Source organism: Dipodomys ordii, unplaced genomic scaffold (assembly GCF_000151885.1).
Source record: "Dipodomys ordii isolate 6190 unplaced genomic scaffold, Dord_2.0 Scaffold167, whole genome shotgun sequence".
Classification (NCBI taxonomy): domain Eukaryota; kingdom Metazoa; phylum Chordata; class Mammalia; order Rodentia; family Heteromyidae; genus Dipodomys; species Dipodomys ordii.
The window spans coordinates 1276270-1299380 of record NW_012267383.1 but is presented as its reverse complement, the minus strand read 5'-3'; the positions used below and the strand labels follow the sequence as shown (position 1 = coordinate 1299380).

General features: G+C 41.1%; 1 protein-coding gene across 1 annotated transcript in view; it reads right to left on the bottom strand.

The window, feature by feature from the left end:
• The window catches only part of Caprin2 (caprin family member 2), a 62521-nt gene that overhangs the window by 14165 nt on the left and 25245 nt on the right, over positions 1–23111 (bottom strand). Inside the window, exons 4-13 of the mRNA XM_013033415.1 lie at positions 21885–22123; positions 20111–20193; positions 17722–17889; positions 14902–14945; positions 13157–13816; positions 9039–9161; positions 7361–7439; positions 5939–5994; positions 3789–3890; positions 1144–1287 (exon numbers count right to left, since the gene is read on the bottom strand). Coding sequence (XP_012888869.1) covers positions 1144–1287; positions 3789–3890; positions 5939–5994; positions 7361–7439; positions 9039–9161; positions 13157–13816; positions 14902–14945; positions 17722–17889; positions 20111–20193; positions 21885–22123 — 1698 coding nt within the window. The remainder of the gene's footprint in view (positions 1–1143; positions 1288–3788; positions 3891–5938; positions 5995–7360; positions 7440–9038; positions 9162–13156; positions 13817–14901; positions 14946–17721; positions 17890–20110; positions 20194–21884; positions 22124–23111) is intronic.

Sequence of the window (23111 nt, the reverse complement as noted above, 5' to 3'; positions counted from 1 at the left end):
CTGTGGCTCAAGTGGTAGAGTGCTTGCCTTGAGCTGAAGAGCTGAGGGACAGCGCCCAGGCCCAGAGTTCAGGCCCCACGACCGGCAAAAAACCAGTTGCTGGATGCCAGTGACATGCCTATAATCCTAGCTACCCATGAGGCTGAGATCTGAGGTTCATGGTTCAAAATCAGTCCAGACAGGAAAGTCCATGAGACTTCTTATCTCCAATAAATGACTCAGAAAGTAGCATTGTGACTGAAGTGGCAAAGTGCTAGGCTTAAACAAAAGAATCTCAGGGACAGCTGTTAGGCCCAAAATTCAAGCCCCAGGACTGGCAAAAAGAAAAGAAAAGGTAAATCCAAAGTGGCCCTGTGCAGGAAAAGAAGGAAAGCAAGCCAAGTAACTGACCATGCACTGAGAAGTCCCCCAGCCTATCTCCCAGCACTGTGTCTGTTCCCACTGCTACTCCATGGCCTCACTGCAAATAAGCTGGAGAGGAACACAAGGCCCTGTAAAGAAAAGAACTTAATAGCTCACTAAGGGGTTTTCCTTTGGGAAGAACTATTTTATGGTACTCTTGTGTTTAGATAAAATATAAATCCAGTTTTAACTACAGTTTGTAGAGAAATACTTAGTCATTTAAAACACTACAAAAAATTAAACATTAAACAAAGACCCTCAGAACCAGCAAGATCAAGGTGAAGTTACAGAAAGATTCTACGATGACAAACACCCAAGTACCTGTCCTTATTCCAGGTTCCCCATCACTGTCACACTATTAGTTGTCATCACTACTGTTAAGTTGATGCCAGAAAATAATGTTTCTCACCCATGTATTATGCTAGTTTTCATTTTTCTTTCTGGTGTGAATGTGCTGGGTATTAAATCACCCACACATTTTGATGGTTTACCATGTCTGCCTGCTAATTGTCAGAAAGGAAACAATGTTTGGATACACTTACTGAAAAGTCAACAGGTTATGGATTTAATATTCCTCTATCACCAACAGTATTTCCATTGGATAAAATCTGTAAATACTACTGGCTCAAATAAGAGTGGTACAAATGGCAGATTTTTCATATAAAGCCAACAGACGTAAGAGAAACAATGAGTCTTCAATGGAACACTGGACTGCAGTCCTCATCTTAGATTCATACTCACTGTCTGCATGGCTTGAAAGGGCGCTGTGTTCATGGCTAGTGAACTACTTGCTGGAGGTGACTGGAAGCCCTGTTCAGTGCCCTTTGACACAGGAGGGTTGGGAGACACCAGGCAAGATGGAGGCTTGCTTGGGGGAACTGCAGCCTGGAGAGGAGAAATGCACCATCAGCCAATTACCTGCCATATAACAAGCAATGAACTTACACTCAACCCCAAACTCACAAAAGTCAGCAATTCTTTAGGCTGGCATTTGAATGCAGGAATGCAAGACAATAGCTTTTGCTTGCAATTTCAAATCTCAGTTGCTGAGGAGGCACACTAGTATTTGCTTTGCACGGCTTGCTGACTGAGCCAAAGAGTCTCCCTAATAATCAGTCTAACAAATGAGGGGCTCAACTTTTTACAAGCACCTAGATCTTTCAAATTGTGAAATCCTATTTTTGAATAAAGAATCGAATAGCATTAAAACTTTATCCAACACAATTTGACCTAGGAAATACCTGGGGTTAGAATCCTAAGTGTTACTGTTTAAAGACATCCTAGTGGATTTTTAATTCAGCTGCCAGAAGAAAACCAATCCTGATCTGAGTAATCAAAAAAAAAAAAATCTAGTTGTTGACTTACAGGCATCAAAATCTTAAAAAGATATCAAAATCCAATCCTAATCAGATTATGAAGCAGATAACTGTGAGTCACTAACCAACAATCACTTCCTCCTTTTCTTTAGAAGAACCAGGTTTGTAGGAGAGGAACAAAAAGATGTCCACGTGCCTCTGATCATAAAATAAATACATTGAAAGAATTATTAAGTTAAAAAAGGGCTGCCTCAATTTTGACCAAGTTAGCACCATAAAAGCAAATTATTATTTATGCTTTCTCTTTTTTTTTTTTTTTGGTGGGGGGGTCCGGTCGTGGGGCCTGAACTCCAGGCCTAGGCACTGTCCCTCAGCTCTTCAGCTCAAGGCTAGCAATCTACCACTTGAGCTACAGTGCCACTTCTGGCTTTTTTCTGCTTATGTGGTGCTGAGGAATCGAACCCAGGGCCTCATGTATGCAAGGCAAGCACTCTTCCACTGAGCCACTTTCCCAGCCCCTACTTTTTTTTTTTTTGGGGGGTCCGGTTGTGGGGCCTGAACTCTGGGCCTAGGCAGGCACTGTCCCTCAGCTCTTCAGCTCAAGGCTCGTGCTCCACCACTTGAGCCATAGCGCCACTTCCGGCTTTTTTCTTATGTGGTGCTGAGGAATCGAACCCAGGGCCTCGAGCATGCAAGGCAAGTGCTCTACCACTGAGCCACCTTCCCAGCTCTATGCTTTCTTATAGTCTAGAAATGAATACATATTCATATACAATAGTTCATCCCAAAGCAAAACCTAATTCTTGCTAAATTGTCCTCCAAAATTCTCAAGACTTTGCTCAAATGGCAAAAACTACAAAAACAGCTCTGAGCACCTGTGGCTTATGCCTAAAATCGTAACTACTCAGGAGGCTGAGATCTGAGGATCACAGCAAAGTTAGCCTGGGCAGGAAAGTCCATGAGATTTTTTTTTTTTTTTTTTGGGTCAGGTCGTAAGGCCTGAACTCTGGGCCTGGGCGCTGTCCCTCAGCTCTTCAGCTCAAGGCTAACACTCTACCAATTGAGCCACAGCGCCACTTCTGGCTTTTTTCTTTTTGCTTATGTGGTGCTGAGGAATCGAACCCAGGGCCTCAGGCATGCAAGGCAAGTGCTCTACCACTGAGCCACCTTCCCAGCCCCAGTCCATGAGATTCTTATCTCCAATTAACCACCAAAAACTAGAGTTGTGGCTCAAGTGGAAGAGCTATAGCCTTGAACAAAAAAAGCTCAGGGACAGAGCCCAGGATATGAGTTCAAGTTCCAGAATACACATGTGCATGCACACACACACAGAACTAAAAGCATGACTAATAACTGCCAAAGTGCTTTTTGAAAAGACTTAACAGAGACTAATTCTAACTGAATTAATATTAATACTATAAAAGTTAAGACATCAGTTATATTTCTAAGAGATTTTTCTCTTAAGTATTCCTTCAGTATTGTACAATGAGAAAACTTGACTTAGTCTTACCTACAATTTTGCACTTTTTCCTTTTAAAAATCAACATATATTACATATGTGAAGGTAGTAAGTAAATATAAATCTACTTATATGGCACAGCCACGATAAAGTACCCTGTATAAGTCTTGGAAGACCAATATATATAGAAAGTAATATATAATCAATACAAATACTACATCATTCAACTTATCATGCCTATAATTCATAAGACAGTTCTACTTTATTTTGGGGGGGAAGAGAGAGGGTTGGTCATGGGGCTTGAACTTAGGGTCTGGGAGCTGTTCCTGAACTTTTGCAATCAAGACTTAGCACTGTAACCTACCAAGCCATATTAGGTTTTCTGGTTAATTGGAGATAAAAGTCTCACAGGCTTTCCTGCCACAGCTGGTTTCAAACTGTGATCCTCAGATCTCAGCCTCCTGATTACAGGCATTAGTCACCAGCACCTTATTGATTCTTTTAGATAGGAAAGAAATGAAGACAATTGCTTGCCCATGTAATTGTAACCCCTCTGTATGGTATTTTCACAATAATAAAAAAAAAAATGAAGACAATTGGTATTTAAGTACCTTAGCAGTCTGTGAGGTCATAAAATCTGCTTCAGATCCTGATGAAGCCTGATTAGTCATCAACAAGCAAGCATCTGAACCACAGGTAACTGGAGAAGTGGCCTATACACAGGAAGTTATACATTGTAAAAGGCATGTTTTCTTTATTTTTATTTTTTTGTGCCAGTTCTAGGCTTGAACTCAGGCCCTGGTAGCTGTCCCGTTTGTGCTCAAGGGTGGCACTCTGCCACTTGAACCACAGCTCAAGGACAACATCCAGACCCGACACACACACACACAGTAATGACCAGAAGGCCCCCAGGCCCGACACACACACACACACACACACAGTAATGACCATAAGGCCCCCAGGCCCAACACACACACACACAGTAATGACCATAAGGCCCCCAGGCCCAACACACACACACACACACACTAATGACCAGAAGGCCCCCAGGCCCAACACACACACACACACACACACACACACACACACACACACAGTAATGACCATAAGGCCCCCAGGCCCAACACACACACACACACACACACACACACAGTAATGACCATAAGGCCCCCAGGCCCAACACACACACACACACACACACACACAGTAATGACCATAAGGCCCCCAGGCCCGACACACACACAGTAATGACCATAAGGCCCCCAGGCCCAACACACACACACACACACACACACACACACACACACACACACAGTAATGACCAGAAGGCCAGGGAACCTAGGGCATGTGATGTGGCAGTCAGAGATCTCAATAATTGGGTCCCTTTGGTGGGTTTTGTTTTGTTTTGCCAGTCCTGGGGCTTGAACTCAGGCCTAGGTGCTATCCCTGAGCTTTTTCGCTCAAGGCTAACACTGTACCATTTTGAGCCAAAGTACCACTTCTAGTTTGGTGGTTAATTGGAGATAAATGTCTCCTGGACTTTCCTACCCAAGCTGACTCTGAACCACAATCCTCAAATCTCAGCCTCCCGAGTAGCTAGGATGACAGGTATGAGCCATTGGTGCCAGGCTGTCCCATTGGGTTTCTTTTTTTTTGTGCGGGGGGGGTCCGGTCATGGTGCCTGAACTCTGGGCCTGGGCGCTGTCCCTCAGTTCTTCAGCTCAAGGCTAGTGCTCTACCACTTGAGCCATAGTGCCACTTCCAGCTTTTTTCTTTTTGTTTATGTGGTGCTGAGGAATCGAACCCAGGGCGTCAGGCATGCAAGGCAAGCTCTCTACTACTGAGCCACCTTCCCAGCCCCCCTTTGGGTTTCTAAGCACACTCTGTAAAGCATAGTTTCTCAGATTGTTAATTCTTATGAGGATGAGGGAGGAACTAGTTAACTATAGACTATAGAATTAGTTTCTTTTTTCAGACCCTTTCCTGTGCTAATAGACTAGGTGACTTTCTAGCACAACAACAATATTTTAGACAAGGCACCTATTCTTCAGGGTTGCTCTTTCCTTACTAATTTAGATAACCTTTCCTTTTATAACCAATTTTTGCAACAGAAGTCATCATATAACATTTTTAGGGCCACTTGTTTTTAATTTGAAACACTATTCTTTTCTATTAAAAAAATTTTTGGGGGGCTGGGAAGGTGGCTCAGTGGTAGAGCGCTTGCCTTGCATGCTTGAGGCCCTGGGTTCGATTCCTCAGCACCACATAAGCAAAAAGAAAAAAGCCAGAAGTGGCGCTGTGGCTCAAGTGGTAGAGCGCTAGCCTTGAGCTGAGGGACAGCGCCCAGGCCCAGAGTTCAGGCCCCACGACCGGACCAAAAAAAAAAAATTTTTTTTTGGACTGGGAATGTGGCTTGGTGGTAGAATACTTGCCGAGCATGCAAGAAGCCCTGGGTTCAATTCCACAGCACCACATAAACAGAAAAAAAAACAGAAGTGGAGCTGTGGCTCAGATGGCAGAGTGCTAGCCTTGAGCAAAAGAAGCTCAGGGACAGTGCCCAGGTCCTTAGCTCTTTTGCTCAAGGTTAGAACTCTATCACTTTGAGCCACAGCTCCACTTCCTGAAATACCAGATATTCTTAGAACACTTTTACCAAGTCAATTAGATATATTAGAACCAAAAAGTCAAGTTCATTCTTGCCAAAGCAAGAGTCCCTCCATGGATAGCAAAGAGTAAATGAAAGGCAATCCAGAGAAGTTACCTTTAATGGCTCTTGAAGAAAGTCATTTGGACTGGACACATTTTGTTCTGTAGATACTGTAGGATGAAATAACCAAGGGAGAAAAGTCAATGGACATTAATGGGAAGAAAGTGAAGTTTACATTGTCAAAGGAAGCACTGTGCGAAGAACTAGGTCATAAGCCCCACCATATACTTTCTATGAGAGCCCAAGAATTCTTCATTTGTGCAGATGGTACAGGAGTGGGAAAGACCAAGTCTACCTGTGATAGGTGTGATGTTTTAATGTGACATGGGTGAAAGGCTTCCAAAAGAAAAACAAAACAAAACAAAACTGCCTTTTAAATATAACGTGCTGGGTACTCGTGGCTCAGGTCTGTAATCCTAGCTACACAGGAGGCTCAGATCTGAGGATCACAGTTCGAAGCCAGACCAGACAGGAAAGTCCATGAGACTCTTATCTCCAATTAACCACCAGAAAACCAGAAGTAGCGCTGTGGTTCAAGTGGTAGAGTGCTCGCCTTGAGCTGAAGAGCTCAGGGACAGCACCAAAGCCCAGCATTCAAGCCCTACAACCAACATAAATAAATAAAACTGGTAACACTGGTAAAACTGAGAGAGAAAATCTGAGGTGCCAGGAGTAGTTATTAACTAATAAGTTTCACAATTAAGTCTTAGCTGGGTCATCTAGGGTTTCTTTCTCTCTGACTATGTTTATTAACAGGCTTTGCAATTAACCACATAGTTTTCAGTTCTGTTTCTTTCAACATCCATCACTTCTGTTACATAATCTCTAGGAATAATTACTGCACCAGTCTTGTGTTGGTGCTGACTGCCCACACAGCTGGACTATGGCTATGGTTCAAGCCCCACTTGCCTAAGAAAAGCTGGCATGTGCAGAAAGCCTAGGCTGTGAAGCACCCCACTAGATTCCCATCCATGCTGCATCATCAGTGACTATATTAATCTCTGCTTTGAGGTAATCTTACTCACAGTGAGGATCCACAAGCCTTCATACTAGATTTAGAAACCAAGAGAGTCAAAAAAAGTTCTAGTCAGAAATCACTGCAAGGGCATTTTTTTTTAACTGCAGAAACAGCTATGGGCATTTTTATTTACAGATTTGCTCCAATAAATGCAAAAAGGTCAGTTTAAGCCATTACTGCCTAATGGCAACTTACCTAGTGATGGCAGAGAGACAGGCACAATGAATAAGTTAATACAGAGGCTACTAGTTCAAGCTATCTACAGTGAATGATTTGTAAAGGAAACAACTGTTAGCTATGGAAGTGGAGCTATGGCTCAAGTAATAGAGTACTACCCTTGAGCAAAAAAGCTCAGAGACAGATCCCAGGCCCTGACTTCAAGCCCCAGGACCAGAACAAAAGAAAGAACAACTACAAGCTCTAAAGCTGTTTGTTCTATGTCTCCAATGATTACATACCTAATGGGCTACCTGGCGGAGCTGATGGCGGCTGGGATGGAATTGCACTTGACGGTTTGTCAAAGTCCAGAACAGACTCCTAGTCACAAGATTTTAAATTGTGAGGATGAACAAAAACTACTCGGTTTAAAAGCTATTATCATTGTTATTCATGGAATTACTCTTAGGTTATTAGTTGGAAGTATCTGGCTAAAGTGTAGGTAAGTAGCTATTAACTATCTCAAGATGTTACTTTACTCAAGATATTAACTTACTTAAGAGTCAAAATTAAACTCTAAGCTGGATACTGGTGGCTCAGGCCTGTAATCCCAGCTACTTAAGAGGCTGAGATTCAGAAGAAGCCAGCCTGGCAGCAAAATCTATTTCATCTGCAAAATAACCAGCAAAAAGCTGTACAAGTCAGGTGCTGATAGCTACTCAGGAGGCTGAAATCTGAGGACTGAAGTTAAAAGCCAGACCAGGCAAGAAAGTCCATTAAGACTCTTGTCTCCAATTAACCACCAGAAAAATGGGAAGTGGCACTGTGGGTCAAGTGGTAGAGCGCTCACTTTGAGCTCAATTGCTGAGGGACAGTGCCAATATCCAGAGTTCAAGCCCCACAACCAACCAAAAAAAAAAAAAAAGCTGTTCAAGTGTAGAGTGCCAGTCGGGAACAAACAAGCAGAGCCAGCACAAAGCCAGCATAGTTCAAACCCTAGTATCAGCACAAAAACTTTAAAGTAACTGTCATACCTTAAGGTTGAATTAAAACCATAATAGCAATCTGAAGGCCTAACTTTGGAAAGTCATTCCTGATCTGAGGTCTTAAGCATAAAAGCATTAATCCTAGTCTAGTCTGAACTTTGATTTCTACTACACCCAATTATCTATCTCAACCATTCACTGGATTGTGCTGTTAAACATTTTTATAATGAGAAAGCATTCTCTTCTCCTGTCTGTACATCTTGCTTCTTTCAGAGAAACCTTCCATATTTCACTTACTTATGTTATATACTTATAGTGAGCATTTTAGTTCTTTAAGAAATATATAATGTGTTTGCAAATAAACAAGGTTGGGAGTTAAATAACTCATCTTGAATATAGCTGGCAAGTGACAGGAATAGAATTTAATTCCAGTCCTAAATCAAAAGCAAAAATTTGTTATTCCCTTAAAAATATATTCTTTGACTATTTCAGCCCTTCATAAATATCACACTATTCTGTAATTCTGTTAAGAGTCTGTATGACACAGTTTAAACGTACGTTCACACTATTTCAGCATTTAACTATTGATTTTGTGCAAGCTTACAACCTGCTATGTCTGGATGCATGTTACATCCCTGGATGTATTCCAGTCTTCAATGCATGGAAGACAAGACAGGAGCAGGTTCTCAAAAGCTCTGTACAACTACTGATGACCTATGGCAGGAATCATGCTTGAAGCACTTTCCATGTTTACTTCGCATCTTTACTCATGACACTCAGAAAGTAGTGACTATTATCTTAATTTTTCAAATAAAAAACTGAGGCACAGGGTAAGTTACTTGCTCTGGGAGCTAGGGGCCAGCAGAACCAGGACTCTTGCTCATTTGGACAGTGGAATCCATGTGCTTAACAATTTCACTGTACTGCTTGCTTCAGTTAGAAGTTAGTAGCTCCATGAATATCACTTAAGAATCTCTTTAAAAACAGCTCATACTTGCATAAAGTTACAAGTTCCTTGAATCTGGGTCATCAGATCCTGCAGTTTTTCTTTCCTCAGTATTGGATCCTTTGGAAGGGCAGAGGAAGAACCTACAGGCTGAGGCACTGGCTTAGGCACCTACAAGACAAACCCACCATGTGTAAGAGTGAAATTCAAAGTCAACAGCCTACGTCAGGAATCTTAGGTTACCATCACATCTTAATGACACTAAAACAGCAAGGATCATTTGCTACAACTATCACAGGTAAAGAGTTTCCACATAAAGGCATTTCTTGCTGGCTGTGCCTCACACCCTTTATCCTTGTTACTCAGGGAGGCATCTGAGATCAGGAGGATCTAGGTTTTAAAGCCAGCCAAAGCAAGTTTGCCAGACTACTTCTCAACCAATAAAAAACTGCAAATAATAGCATACACCTTCACTTCAGCTATGTGAAAAGCAGGAATAGGAGGACCACAGACCAGACCAACTCAGGCAAAAAGTCAAGACCCTTTAAAAAAAAATGGAAAAAAAAAAAGAGAGAGCAAGAGTCATGGCTCAACCAGTAGAATGCCTGCTGGGCAAGCACAAGGTTCTGAATTAAAACCCTAGTGCTGAGGGGGGGAAAAAAAAGCATTTTTAAATAATTTCAGTTTTTCCTGTTCAGAGTAGCTTTTTTTAATGTAAAACAAATCTTCCTAAAATTAAAATATTCTTTTTCTAAAAGAAAGATGTTCAAAATAGAACTCCCTTGTTAAAAGAGTGTTTTCATAAAACTCCCTTGAATTATTATTGTATGCTATTTTTAAAATAAGCACAAAAAGCCGGACACCAGTAGCTCATGCTACTCAGGAGGCTGAGACCTGAGGATTGTGGTTCAAAGCCAGACCGGGCAGGAAAGTCCTTGGACTTATCTCCAATTAACCACTTAGAAAACTAGAAGTGGCACTGTGGCTCAAGTGGTAGAGCACTAGCCTTGTGCCTAAGGGCTGAGGGACAGCACCCAGGCCCAGAGTTCAAGCCCCACAACAGACAAAAAACCCCACAAAAATTAGTAAAAAAGCCAAGTGCCAGGAGGCTGAGACCTGAGGACTATAGTTCAAAGCCAGTCAGGGAAGGAAAACCCATGAGACTCTCATCTCCAATGAACATTCAAAAAAGCTGGACATGGATGTATAGCTCAAATGGTAGAGTTCTATCCTTGAGCAAAAAAGCTCAGGGACAGTGCCAGGCCCTGAGTTCAAGCCTCAGAACCAACATCAAAAAGAAAGAAAAAGAAAACAAAGAAACATTTTAATAGTATTTTTATTACTGATATTGGTTACCATATTTTCTCTATGATAAGATGCACCAATCATCTTGATTTTCCCCAAGGCAAAAATACCATTACATTAAACATACATCCCATCTTTAAGATGTACATAATTCAAAAACATTAAGATGTATGTATATATAAGTATACACAGACACATAAGACAAAACATACACATGCTTTGAATTAAGAAGATAAATTATTACATTTTGTTAAAAATTACACTCTTGGGGGCTATTACATTTATAAAGTGCTTAGCTCTCATGCTAAAAGTTGTTGTATATCTCTAATTTAAAAACCTACAATACTACGATTTACAATCACTTCTCAGAGCCATCAGCATGCCTGTCTTCATCAGTATCTCTTCACAAGTGCCAGATAAACATCTGGGCCTGTAAGATGGCCTCTCTGGGGAGAAAAGTACTACCTGTAGTGGTTAAGTCTTTTGGATTTGAACTCTATTGTGTCCTAGATTATAATCATATTCTAGGCAAAGGGAGACTGCAAAGGCATACAAAAACTGCATTAGTAACTCTGTCCTCTGAGACACACACACACACACACACACACACACACACACACACCTATGACAAATTATAATGCTCTCTTTGCCATAAAGGTGAATTAAATATGAATTTCAACCTTTCCAACTAAGCACCCCTAATTTAAATCCCACCCAATACATAGAATGTCATCAATATTCTAGAATGGTAAAGGAGTTTTCGAACAGTTTTCTTGAGGTATTAAACTGGGTTTTTCAATACGTTTGTCAAAAGTTATCACTCTACAATTACTATTGCAATGGTATTTAATGAGTTAAATGTGACTATCAATCTTCTAAAGGGTATAGAAGATAAATTAATATTAGGACTTGAAGAAAAAGAGAGGTAAGGGTGAACCAAAAAGAGAAGAATACATTGCTTGGAATCCTACCATTCAGGGGAGTGAGGCAGAAGGATCCTAAGTTCACAAAGTTGAGGCCAGCCTGGACTATACAGCAAGACAAGTGTCTTAAAAAAATTCATGGGCTGGAGCCGGGCGCTGGTGGCTCACGCCTGTAATCCTAGCTACTCAGGAGGCTGAGATCTGAGGATCGCAGTTCAAAGCCAGCCCGGGCAGGAGAGACCTGAGACTCTATCTCCAATAAACCACCAGAAAACCAGAAGTGGCACTGTAGCTCAAGTGGTAGAGCGCTCGCCTTGAGCTGAAGAGCTGAGGGACAGCTCCCAGGCCCAGAGTTCAAGCCCCACGACCAACAAAAAAAAAAAAAATTCATGGGCTGGGAATGTGGCTTAGTGGTAGAGTGCTTGCCTAGCATGCATGAAGTTCTGGGTTCAATTCCTCAGCACCACATAAACAGAGAAAGTCAGAAGTAACACTGTGGCTCAAGTGGTAGAGTTATAGCCTTGAGCAATAGAAGCTCAGGGACAGCGCCCAGGCCCCGAATTCAAGCCCCAGAACTGGCAAAACAAAAATTCATAGAACATTTTTCATAGGAATTTTTCTTTCTTCAAGGCAAAAATGAGCTAAAGGTAGTTTAGTTATAAAACATAATGCTTTGCTTTCCCCAAGCAAAATGATTCCTCTCATTGGTAGAAGACAAAAGACTTAGAAATCCACTGGCTAATATGGCACAGAAATATAACTCAGGAACTGGTTGCCAGTGGCTCATGCCCGAATTCCTAACTACCGAGGAGGCTGAACTCTGAGAATGGCAAATTGAAGCCAGCCTGTGAAGCAAAGTGGTGTGAGACTCATCTCCAATTAACCACCAAAATATCAGAAGTAGATCTGTGGGTCAATTGACAGAGCATTAGCCTTGAGTGCAAAAACTCAGGGACAGTGCTCAGGCCCTGAATTCAAGGCCCAGGACTAGCTTCAAGGCCCAGGACTAGAACTGACACACACACAGGGAAGGAGAAGAGAAAGGAAGAGAAAAAGGGAAAGGGGAAGGAGAAAGAAAGCTGCCAGGTGCTGGTGGCTCAAGCCTGTAATCCTACATACTCAAAAGACTGAGATCTGAGGATCATGGTTCAATGCCAGCCCTGGGAGGAAAGTCTAGGAGACTCTTATTTCCAATTAAAAGGCAAAAATCTGGAAGTAGAACTGTGACTCAAGTGGTAGAGTGCCAGCCTTGAGCAAAATATCTAAGTGAGCTGGGCAATGATAGCTTATGCCTATAATCCTAGCTACTCAGAAACTTGAGATCTGAGGACCACAGTTCAAAGCCAGTTCTGTCAGGAAGTTTATGAGACTCATCTCTCATTAACCACCTGAAAACTGTAAATGGAGCTGTGGCTCAAAGTGGTAAAGCACGAGCCTTAAGTGAGAGAGCCCAGGCCCTGAGTTCAAGCACTACAATAAAAATAAAAATAGGGGCTGGGAAGGTGGCTCAGTGATAGAGCACTTGCCTTGCATGCATGAGGCCCTGTGTTCGATTCCTCAGCACCACATAAGAAAAAAGAAAAAAGCCAGAAGTGGCGCTGTGGCTCAAGTGGTAGAGCGCTAGCCTTGAGCTGAAGAGCTGAGGGACAGCTCCCACGCCCAGAGTTTAGGCCCCATGACCGGACCCAAAAAAAAAAAGTAAATACATAAATAAATAAACAAAACTTTTATAATTGTAGACATTTCATCAAGGTAGACTAAAGATACATTGCACTGAAACTTCCAGTGTTCTATGGAAAACAATAAATCTAACCCTAAGAGTTAAGTATATTACATTAATTTTATATAGGTCTTATTGTGGATATGAAAAGAGAACTAGAAAGTTACTATTAACTCCTAGTAGGCCTATACTGACAGCAGACATTTGAATCTACTCACATCTTTGGGTTCTGTATTCATCTTCCCGGGCAGGAGCTGATCATTTGGTAGGCCTGCATTGGCTGCACCCCAAGGCTGTGGAGAATGCGGTGACTGTGGTGTTCCAGTGTGTTTTTGACTCTCAACACTGTCTTCCCAGGATTTGGGAGTCCCTGGCTGTTTTGAGTCCTGCTCTTTGCCTTTGGGAGTAGCCCACGACTTGCTGACATTCTGTTCACTCTGCAGGGAGGATGTCCAGGACTTTGGAGTCTGTTTCTTTGGCTCTTGTTCTTTCTGCAATGGAATGGCCCAAGGCTTTGGTGTCTCCAGCCTCTTCTGCTCCTCTTCAGGGCGTCCTGTTTCAGAGTTTGGGGTTTCTTGCTTCCACTGGCTGGGAGGTGGCTTGGGCTTGGAGATCTCCTGCTGCTGCTTCTGTCCTTCCTGCACAGCCGACCTGAGCTTGGGAATCTCTTGTTTCCTCTGTTCTAAGGAACCCTGGTGCTTTGCAGGAGGCTCCCAGGACTTTAAGGATTCCTGTGTCTTCTCTTGAACATCTGGTTGACTAAGCATATCCCAACATTTAGGGAGATTTGGTTTCTTAGCAAAATCTGCTTCCCAAGATCGCTCCTCATCATGTTTGTTCAAATAATCTATTTCTGTCATGTAGCGTCTGTTCAAAAACTTAACCAGAAAAATAATTACTTGAGTCATAGGATTTATAGACCTTATATGTTCAGTCTATTCATATTAATGTATCCATTGGCCTGAGCTACTATGCAGACATGAAGCTTTTGTCTTTATCTAATTGAAAATACTCACTGACTTCTTGTCCCTTTCTTTTCCTCTCAATTCACAGAAATAAAATTTTGACACTTCAAAAGCAGCAATTTATGGTTTAACTTACTACTACTAACTGCACAGTATGGTACCACAACTGTTTGATTTAGACCTGTAATTTACCCGGACTATTTTGCCTTTGCCAGCCATAGGACCTTTCACCTACTTAACTCCCTCACAAATTACAGCACAGGACAGTTCAAACTCAGGAAGTTATACTGTTTAGTTTTATTATGAGCTTTTTCTTTTCTTTTTTGTGCCAGTATTGAGGCCTGCACTCAGGGCCTCATACTCTTGTTTAGCTTTTTCACTCAAGGAGAGTATTCTACTATTTGAGTCACAGCTTTACTTCTGGCTTTTTGGAAGTTAATTGGAGATAAGTGTTTCAGGAAGTTTCCTGAACCAGCTGGCTTCGAATAGTGATTCTTAATTCTCAGCTTTTTGAGTAGCTTGGATTGCAAATGTGTGTGTCACTGGTGCCAGGATAAGAGCCTTTTCTTTATTTCTGTTATATATCAATTATTTCTCCCATTCTTTCCAGCTTCCACAAATTTAGTTAGAAAAAGAGCAAATATACTCTTCTCCTGCCAGTATGAATAAACTCCAAAGATTAAAATCCTGCACATCCTTAAATCCTAACATAGGCTTCAAAACAATATAACAAACAATACAATGTCATTATATGTCAGACCAAAAATCTAAGTAACTTAGGTTAACAGCTTTAAACTTTATAATAACCCCATCAAGCAGATATTATTAATATGCTCATTTTAGGTATGCAGATAACAGACAGTGGGCTGTCTTGCCCAAAGTCATGTTAGGACATAAGCAAGCTCATGCAGTCTGGCTCCAGAGCCTCATCTCCCTTCCACAGCACTGCACACAAGTCTGAGAAAATACCAGCTGCCAATGGCCTCCCAGCCTCTTACCTCCTGCGGTTGTATCGCTGGCTCTGGAAGTTCCATAAGACACTCTGAAAGGTAAGACAACATTCAATAATACTGGCTAATTACAAGTTTTTAGATGGACTACAACTGGGTTCATTCCAGGAATACATTTCAGGGGATGTGATAATGTAATTAAGTGCATTTATTGCAGAGCAATTGCTAACAATTGCCTATTGGTCAAAATCATGTAAAAGGGCTGGGTTGGAGCTCAGTAGTAGAACTTCTCCAGTATGCACAAGGCCTTGGTTTAATCCCCCTTACTGCAAAATAAAAGAAAAAGCACTAGGCTGAGGGTCACTGAATCAAATGTTTCTCCTATGTTTTTGTCAGTCATGGGGCTTAAACTCTGGCCCTGGGCACCTTCCCTCAGCTCTTCAGCTCAAGGTAAACGCTCTACCACTTGAGCCACAGCGCCACTAAATGTCTCTCTTATGTATGACACTTGTGAGTTATGGGTGTGGCTCAAGTGGTAGAAGGCCTGCCTAACAAGCACAAAGCCCCAAATTCAAACTCCAGTACTACCACATAAAAAAAAAAATCCAAAAAGCAACATACATACATGCAAAACAAAAAACAACACTAAGGTCAAGTTCTCGCTACAAATTTATTCTTCTGAGATAGGGTCTTCCTGTAGACCAGACTTGTGCCAAACACATGATCCTCCTACTCCAGCCTCCAGAGTGCTGGGATTACATTGACTGTGCCATCATACATAGCTAATCAATTTATTCTTGTTCAAAAATTAAGATTATTTTCTCCTACCAACAAACATTGCTTTATTAAAACTGAAATTTTAGCCAAGTGCCAATGGTTCACACTTGTAATCCTAACTACTCTGGAGGCTGAGATATGAGGATTACAGTTTGAAAACAGAAAAGTCCCTGAGGTTCTTATGTCCAATCAACCTGGAAGTAGAGCTGTGGCTCAAATGGTAGAGCACTGGCCTTGAGCAAAAAAGCTAAGTGACAATGCCCAGGCCCTAAGTTAAAGCTCAGTACTAGCAATAAATAAGTAAGTAAATTTAGAGCTCAGATCTCATGACACAATAACTAGTCATCTCAACTTGAAATAGAGCCTTTTAAAACCTCTTTTTTTTGGGGGGGGGCAGCCGTGGGGCCTGAACTCTGGGCTTAGGTGCTGTCCCTCAGCTCTTCAGCTCAAGGCTAAATAAATAAAAATTTTAAAATAAACAAATAATTAAATAAAGCCTCTACCAAGCCAGATTAACATCAGGAAATGCTTAAGAGAAAGGTAAACAGAGGAACAGACTTTACCTGAAGCCCTGCCTTGTTTACCTCTATAGAAAGATTATTTCTTTTTTTTTGGTTCCGGTCGTGGGGCCTGAACTCTGGGCCTGGGCTCTGTCCCTCAGCTCTTCAGTTCAAGGATAGCACTCTACCACTTGAGCCACAGAGCCACTTCCGGCTTTTTTTCTTTTTGCTTATGTGTGCTGAGGAATTGAACCCAGGGTCTCAGGCATGCAAGGCAAGCGCTCTACCACTGAGCCACCTTCCCAGCCTGAAAGATTATTTCTTTAGTAAATCCAACCCAATAAATAAAAAGCAAAAATTCTGCTTAAAGTATTTCTTTTCCGGGCTGGGAAAGTGGCACAGTGGTAGAGTGATCGCCTTACACGCATGAGGCCCTGGGTTCAATTCCTCAGCACCACATAAACAGAAAAAGCCGGAAGTGATGTTTTGGCTCAAGTGGTAGAGCTGCTAGCCTTGAGCTGAAGAGCTGAGGGACAGCACCCAGGCCCAGAGTTCAGGCCCCATGATCAGCAAAAAAAAAAAAAAAAGTATTTCTTTTCCAAGAAAATGATAATTGTGAAAATTCCTTTCCTAACTTTTTCCCCCCTACATCACCACACTAACCTTATGTTACTTACATTCTCACCCTACAACAGGATTTGATTCTACCATACCTTACATTTAAACTACAGGTTTTTTTTTGGGGGGGGAATGTTAGGGGTTTTTTTTGCTGGTTGTGGGGCCTGAACTCTGGGCCTGGGTGCTGTCCGTTAGCTCTTCAGCTCAAGGCTAGCGCTCTACCACTTGAGCCACTTTCCCAGCCCCTAAACTACAGTTTTAAATGGAATTATCTTACAATAGGTTTAACAGTTCATTCAGATTTCGCAAATGTCTCACTTGGGACTAATGTAGTTTCTCAGAAAAAAAAATAACCTAATGTTTCTATTAGGCTTCACTCTGAATTCTAACCAAAAAAAAAAAAGAAGAGTGGCTCCTAAACCTAGGTTTATCTTGCAGCAAGTAATAATTTCCATGCATCTAGAATCCAACAAATTAAAATCATGACTGTTTAAAAATGCAGTGTTGGGGCTGGGAAGGTGGCTCAGTGGTAGAGTGCTTGCCTTGCATGCATGAGGCCCTGAGTTCGATTCCTCAGCACCACATATGCAGAAAAAAGCAGGAAGTGGCACTGTGGCTCAAGTGGTAGATTGCTAGCCTTGAGCAGAAGAGCTGAGAGACAGCACCCAGGTCCAGAGTTCAGGCTCCAAGACCAACCATCAATCAATCAATCAATCAATATGCAGTGTTAAAGAGGGTGAAAGAGGATGAATAGTCAAAATACACTGCATGAAAATAAAACAAGCAACACTCTGAAACTGTATTAGGAAGGAGGAGGGGGTAAAGAAGGGTGATGGGTAAGCAGATAGATTAGAATACATTATACATATGCATGCAAATCCATGAAATCCCCCTTGTATAACTAATTGTATGCTAAGTTTTTAAAGCAGGTTAAAAATGTAACAACTAAAGAATTTCAGAGATTACAACAAACCTGGCTCTTTGATAGATTCAGTCTTCAATAATTGTTTTTTCTTTTTTGACTGTATTAGCATATCTTCCTCTAAGGACACTTCTTTTTCCTTAGAATTTTGGGGAACTGGAATGCTTTCAAAATAACCTGAGTTCAGCAACTGAGACAGTAGCTCTTTCACATGTTTGTCTAAGAAAAGAGTGATTAAAAGTTATCATATAATCAAATAGTTTATTAAAATTCTAAGATCTAGAAATCCTTATTTTGTCTGGCTAGTTATACTTAATCCTTAGTATACCTTATCCTTATTTTATCCTAATTATAGTATATAGTTTACAATGGAGAGACTTGGAATAGTAAGTACCATGAAAAGCTAATGGTAGTCCATCTTTATTTGATGCTGCAGCAACTTAAACTTTAGAAGATAAGATCTCAAAACTGAGCAAATAACTTAAGCTTATCTGGGCCTCCATTTCTTTTTCTTTTTTATTATGAAAATACTGTACAGAGGGGTTACAATTACATGGGCAAGGTAAACTCCATTTCTACTATTTGAAAATGACTAAACAAATATCAGAGCACCTAATCAGAGTGTCACAGAAGAGTACGCTGGTTCCCTGGGCTGAGAGAGAGAAGGCACTTTTCTCATCTACCCCTCAAACATTGTAATTAGCTACTATTCTTCCTTATTAATTAAGGCTTTGGTAAAGGAAAAGTTAATTCCTCAAACATAACCCATTCAAATCAATCTCTTAAGTTGTTTCTTGCTTTGTTTGAGGCAGTAACTGGGGTTTGAACTCAGGGCCAAGAACTTGGTAGGCAAGACTCTAATACTCCGACCTCTACTTCCCAAGTGGCTGGAATTACAGGCATAGAGTCACCATTCCAGGACCTTAAGTATATTTAAAACATTTTTTATTAAATTTATTTTATGATTATGTGGTACTAAGAAATTAAACCCAGGGCCTTATGCATGCTAGGCAAGCACTTTACCACTAAGCCACATTCCCAGCCCCTTAAGTATCTTTAAACTACATAATTTAAACCAGATGCTGGTGGCTCATGCTTGTAATCCTAACTACTCAGGAGGCAGAGATCTTAGGATCACAGGTTCAAAGCTAGCCCAAACAGGAACGACTATGAGACTCTTATTTCCAATTAACTACTACCAAAAAAGCTGGTAGTGGGTCTGTGGTTCAAGTCGTAGAGCACTAGCCTTAAACAAAAAAGCTCAGGGACAGTGCCTAGGCCCTGAGTTCAAGCCCCAGGACCAGCACAAAAAAAAAATAAATTTAAAAATCCATAATTAAATATTTTACTTGAGTTAAGCTTGATGTCACTCCTAGCACATCACCATTAGATGATCAAGAAAAATCTTAAGTTGCTATTAAAGTTGCTATACTACAAAATACAGGTCTAAAGACTATTTCATTTTAAATATCCAGTAAAAACATAATTCTCAAACTAAGCAGTCATCATAACTTAATTTTACTATTATTTCTTTAAAAGACAAAATTTACTTTTTTTTTTTTGGGGGGGGGTCTGGTTAAGTGGTAGAGCGCTAGCCTTGAGCTGAAGAGCTGAGGGACGGCGCTCAGGCCCAGAGTTCAGGCCCAACGACCGGACCAAAAAAAGAAAAAAAAAAAATCCAGAAGGGAAGCTGTGGCTCAAGGGTAGAGTTCTTTCTTATCTTTTCTTTTTGGAGACACTATTCCTTATAGCCTTAAACTCCTCATCTCAAGCAATCCTTCTGCTTCCTCAGTAACTGGGAACATAAGTACACTTGTGATTTACATGTAAAACTTAGAAAGCTTGAAAGTTATATGTGCTTGGGTATTTTCTAAACAGGAAGAAATCAAATGACAACAGTTTATTAGTTTTAATAGGTTTTATCTCATAAACCATGCAATTTCATTCTTCACCTCTGGCCGTTTGTACTTGGTCATTTTACCCAATGGCTATTTAAGAAGCTAAAAGGACTCAGTCTCTTCAGGTTATCTTCAAATCACTTAACATCAAGCCATTCACGTTTTCTGGTGGTTAAGCCTTCTTATTAATGCATAGATTTAAGGTTCTTAAATAGAACAAGTGCTACACTATTCAGGACACTGAGCTGAACCCCTAAATGATCAAGCTAGTATGGAAGCCATCAGTGGTACTTAACTCTTGTTCCAAATCATACTGACTTGCCACTTCAAATTCTCCTGAAGGCCCATTTTAGAGTGCAGGACCACACAACAGCTGCTTTGAACACAACTAAACAAAGGGACCATTCTTCTACTGAAGACATATGGTACAGTCAGATGTGTAAGTTCTGATGCACTGACAGTTTAGACCCTCCATATCATACTAAACTTCCTGACATCAAGCTTAGTATTTGCTATAAAAGTCCAGAATAGAGGAGACTCACATGTCGTTCCTACCACTGCTTTCTCACTACCTTCCACAAGGTCCCAAAAGCACAAGGATGACTGCTCCATCTGGTCTTCAACACTGCCAAGAAAAGCAGCAGCAGAACATATGTATCACGGATTAGTACAGTTTATACAATGTAATCCAGCATCAGTTAATACATTCAAGTATTAATTTTGCCCTTTTACACTTTGGAAATAAAACTAGAAATGTATGAGAGGTGATTAAATGCCCATTTAAGAAAACTAGAAATGTATGAGAGGTGATTAAATGCCCACTTAAGAATTTCAAGGATAAAAATTTTTCCCTAAAGTTACTAAATATTACAGGGGCTAGGAATGTGGCTTAGTGGTAGAGTGCTTGCTAGTCATGCATGAAGCTCTGGGTTCAATTCCTCAGTACCACATAAACAGGAAAAGTTAGAAGTGGCGTTGTGGCTCAAGTGGCTCAAGTGGTATTGTGGCTCAAGAGAGCTAGCTTTGAGCTAAAGAAGATCAGGGACAGTACCCAGGCCCTGAGTTCAAGCCCCAGGAATGGGGAAAAAAAATTACATACACCAAATCAAAGTATCAAGAACAAATCAAGAATTCAAAGCTGCACTATAGTATCATTGGTTATCAAGTATATGTCTCAAGGAAAGAAAATGCAATAGAAATATTAAGAGCTGCATTTAACTTTAAAGAGATCAACTTATTATTCAAATCATGTGTTGCCAACAGCTGTATCACTGAATCTACTGAAGTGAGGAGAAAGTAACAGAAATAAAAATACATAAAAATACAAATAATTAGCTGGATGCTCATGGCTCACACCTGTAATCCTAGCTCCTCAGGAGGCTGAGATCAGAAGATCACAGTTCAAAGCCAGCCCAGTCAGAAAAGTCTGTGAGGCTCTTATCTCCAATTAACAATCAGAAAACTGGAAGTGGTGCCGTGACTTAAAATGGTAGAGTGCTAACCTTGAGCAAAAGAGCTCAGGGACTGCAACCAGGACCCAAGCCCCATGACTATCATCACCACCACCACCACCAACAACAACAACAAAAAAAAAACTTTAAAATTTTTTTTATTTTATTTTTGTCAGTAATGGACCTGGACCTGGGTGCTGGGCACTGCCCGAGCTCTTCAGCCCAAGGCAAGCACTCTACCACTCTAGCCACAGCTCCACTTCCAGCTTTTTCTGTTTATGTGGTAGTGAGGAATCAAACCCAGGACCTCATACATGCAAGGCAAGCACTCTACCACTGAGCCATCTTCCCAGCCTGTTTTTTTTTAAGTATTTTTATTAGTGTATATTAATTGTACAAAGTACTGGGGTTTGAACTCAGGGCCTGAGCTTGCTAGGCAGACATTCCACTGTTAAGCCACACTTCTAGACCTGTTTTTTTTCCTGGGTATTTTTGACAGAATCTCAATTCTTGCCAAGTGCTAGATCTCTGTGAGGCTTCTCATCTTGTCTGGATAGTAAGTGGATGACACTGGGTCTAGCTCTTCTTTCAGAAGGGCTCTCTTGAACTTTCTGCCTGGTTTGGTCTTGAACCACTGACACACACACACACACACACACACACACGCACACGCACACGCACACGCACACGCACACACACACACACACACCCTAAAAAACAAGGTTAAAATGCTTTTTGTTGTAGTTCAAGAACTTACCTCAGACTTTCATTTTGTTAAAATGCTTTTTGTTCTTGAACCACTGACACACACACACACCCTAAAAAACAAGGTTAAAATGCTTTTTGTTGTAGTTCAAGAACTTACCTCAGACTTTCATTTCGTTCAGGGCAGGTCAGTTTTGAAAACTTAATGAGGTAGTCAAGTTCTTTTGAAGGCAAATACACTGCACCATTCAAGCCCCCTTTGAAGTCGTTTTGCACATGTTCCTGTGTCAAGTTCTGCAATACATATTGAACCTGGAGTATAGTTCGGAGCTTTTTCTTCTCAGCCTCAAGCTTTAGCATTTGTTCCCTTCTCTGGGCCTTTTTCTGTGCTTTCAGTAGCTGTTAAAACAAATGCAGGTTGACAACTGTCCACTACCCATATTAGCAATTCGTATGTTACAGAATTGAACCCCAGAAAGCTGAGAATAGATGGTAATTCTCACAACTATCAACCAGTTTATTGAACCTATCTCCTTTCCCAGCTAAGAAGTCACTGAGTAAAAAACTGATTTGTCTCAGATAACCAGAGCCAAAGGAATTCCAATATCTGACTCTCAACTCCAGCCTATACTTTATCACTATAATATAGCATGATAGGTATTACCATTATGTCCATACTGTCAACACAGAACATTTCCTTACTTATGTATGTTATTTTTGGTCTGTCAGGGGCTTGAACTTAGCCTGGGCACTGTCCCTGAGCTCTTCAGCTCAAGGCTTGCACTCTTCCACTTAAGCCAAAGAGCCACTTGCAGTTTTCTGGTGGTTAACTGGAGATAAGAGTCTCACAGACTTTCCTGCCTAGGCTGGCTTTGAACTGCGATCCTCAGATCTCAGCCTCCTGAGTAGCTAGGGTTACAGGTGTGAGCCACCAGCACCCAGCTGTAAAGATTTTTATGGTAACTGTTTTAAGAAAATTGCTTTAGGTTGGGTTCTAGTGGCTTGTGCCTATAATCTTAGCTACTCAGGCTGAGAACTGAGGACCACGTTTCAAAGCCAGCCTAGGCAGGAAAGTCTGTGAGTCTCTTATTTCCAATTAACCACCAAGAAATTGGAAGTAGAGCTGTGACACAAGTGGTAGAGCACTAGCCTTGAGCAAAAGAGCTCATGAATAGTACCCAAGGTCTGAGATCAAACCTTAGTACCAATACCCCCTCAAAAAGAGTTTTAGTTTAATTTGGAGGATTTTTTAAAAAATTACCAGGGGCTATAACTTGTGGAGGAGATGGGGAAAAACCAGTTGTTTAATGATACAGGTGGACCTGATGCAACAATGGGAAGTACTAGTTGTCATGTCCAAAACGAACTTTACAACGTCGGTGCGGGG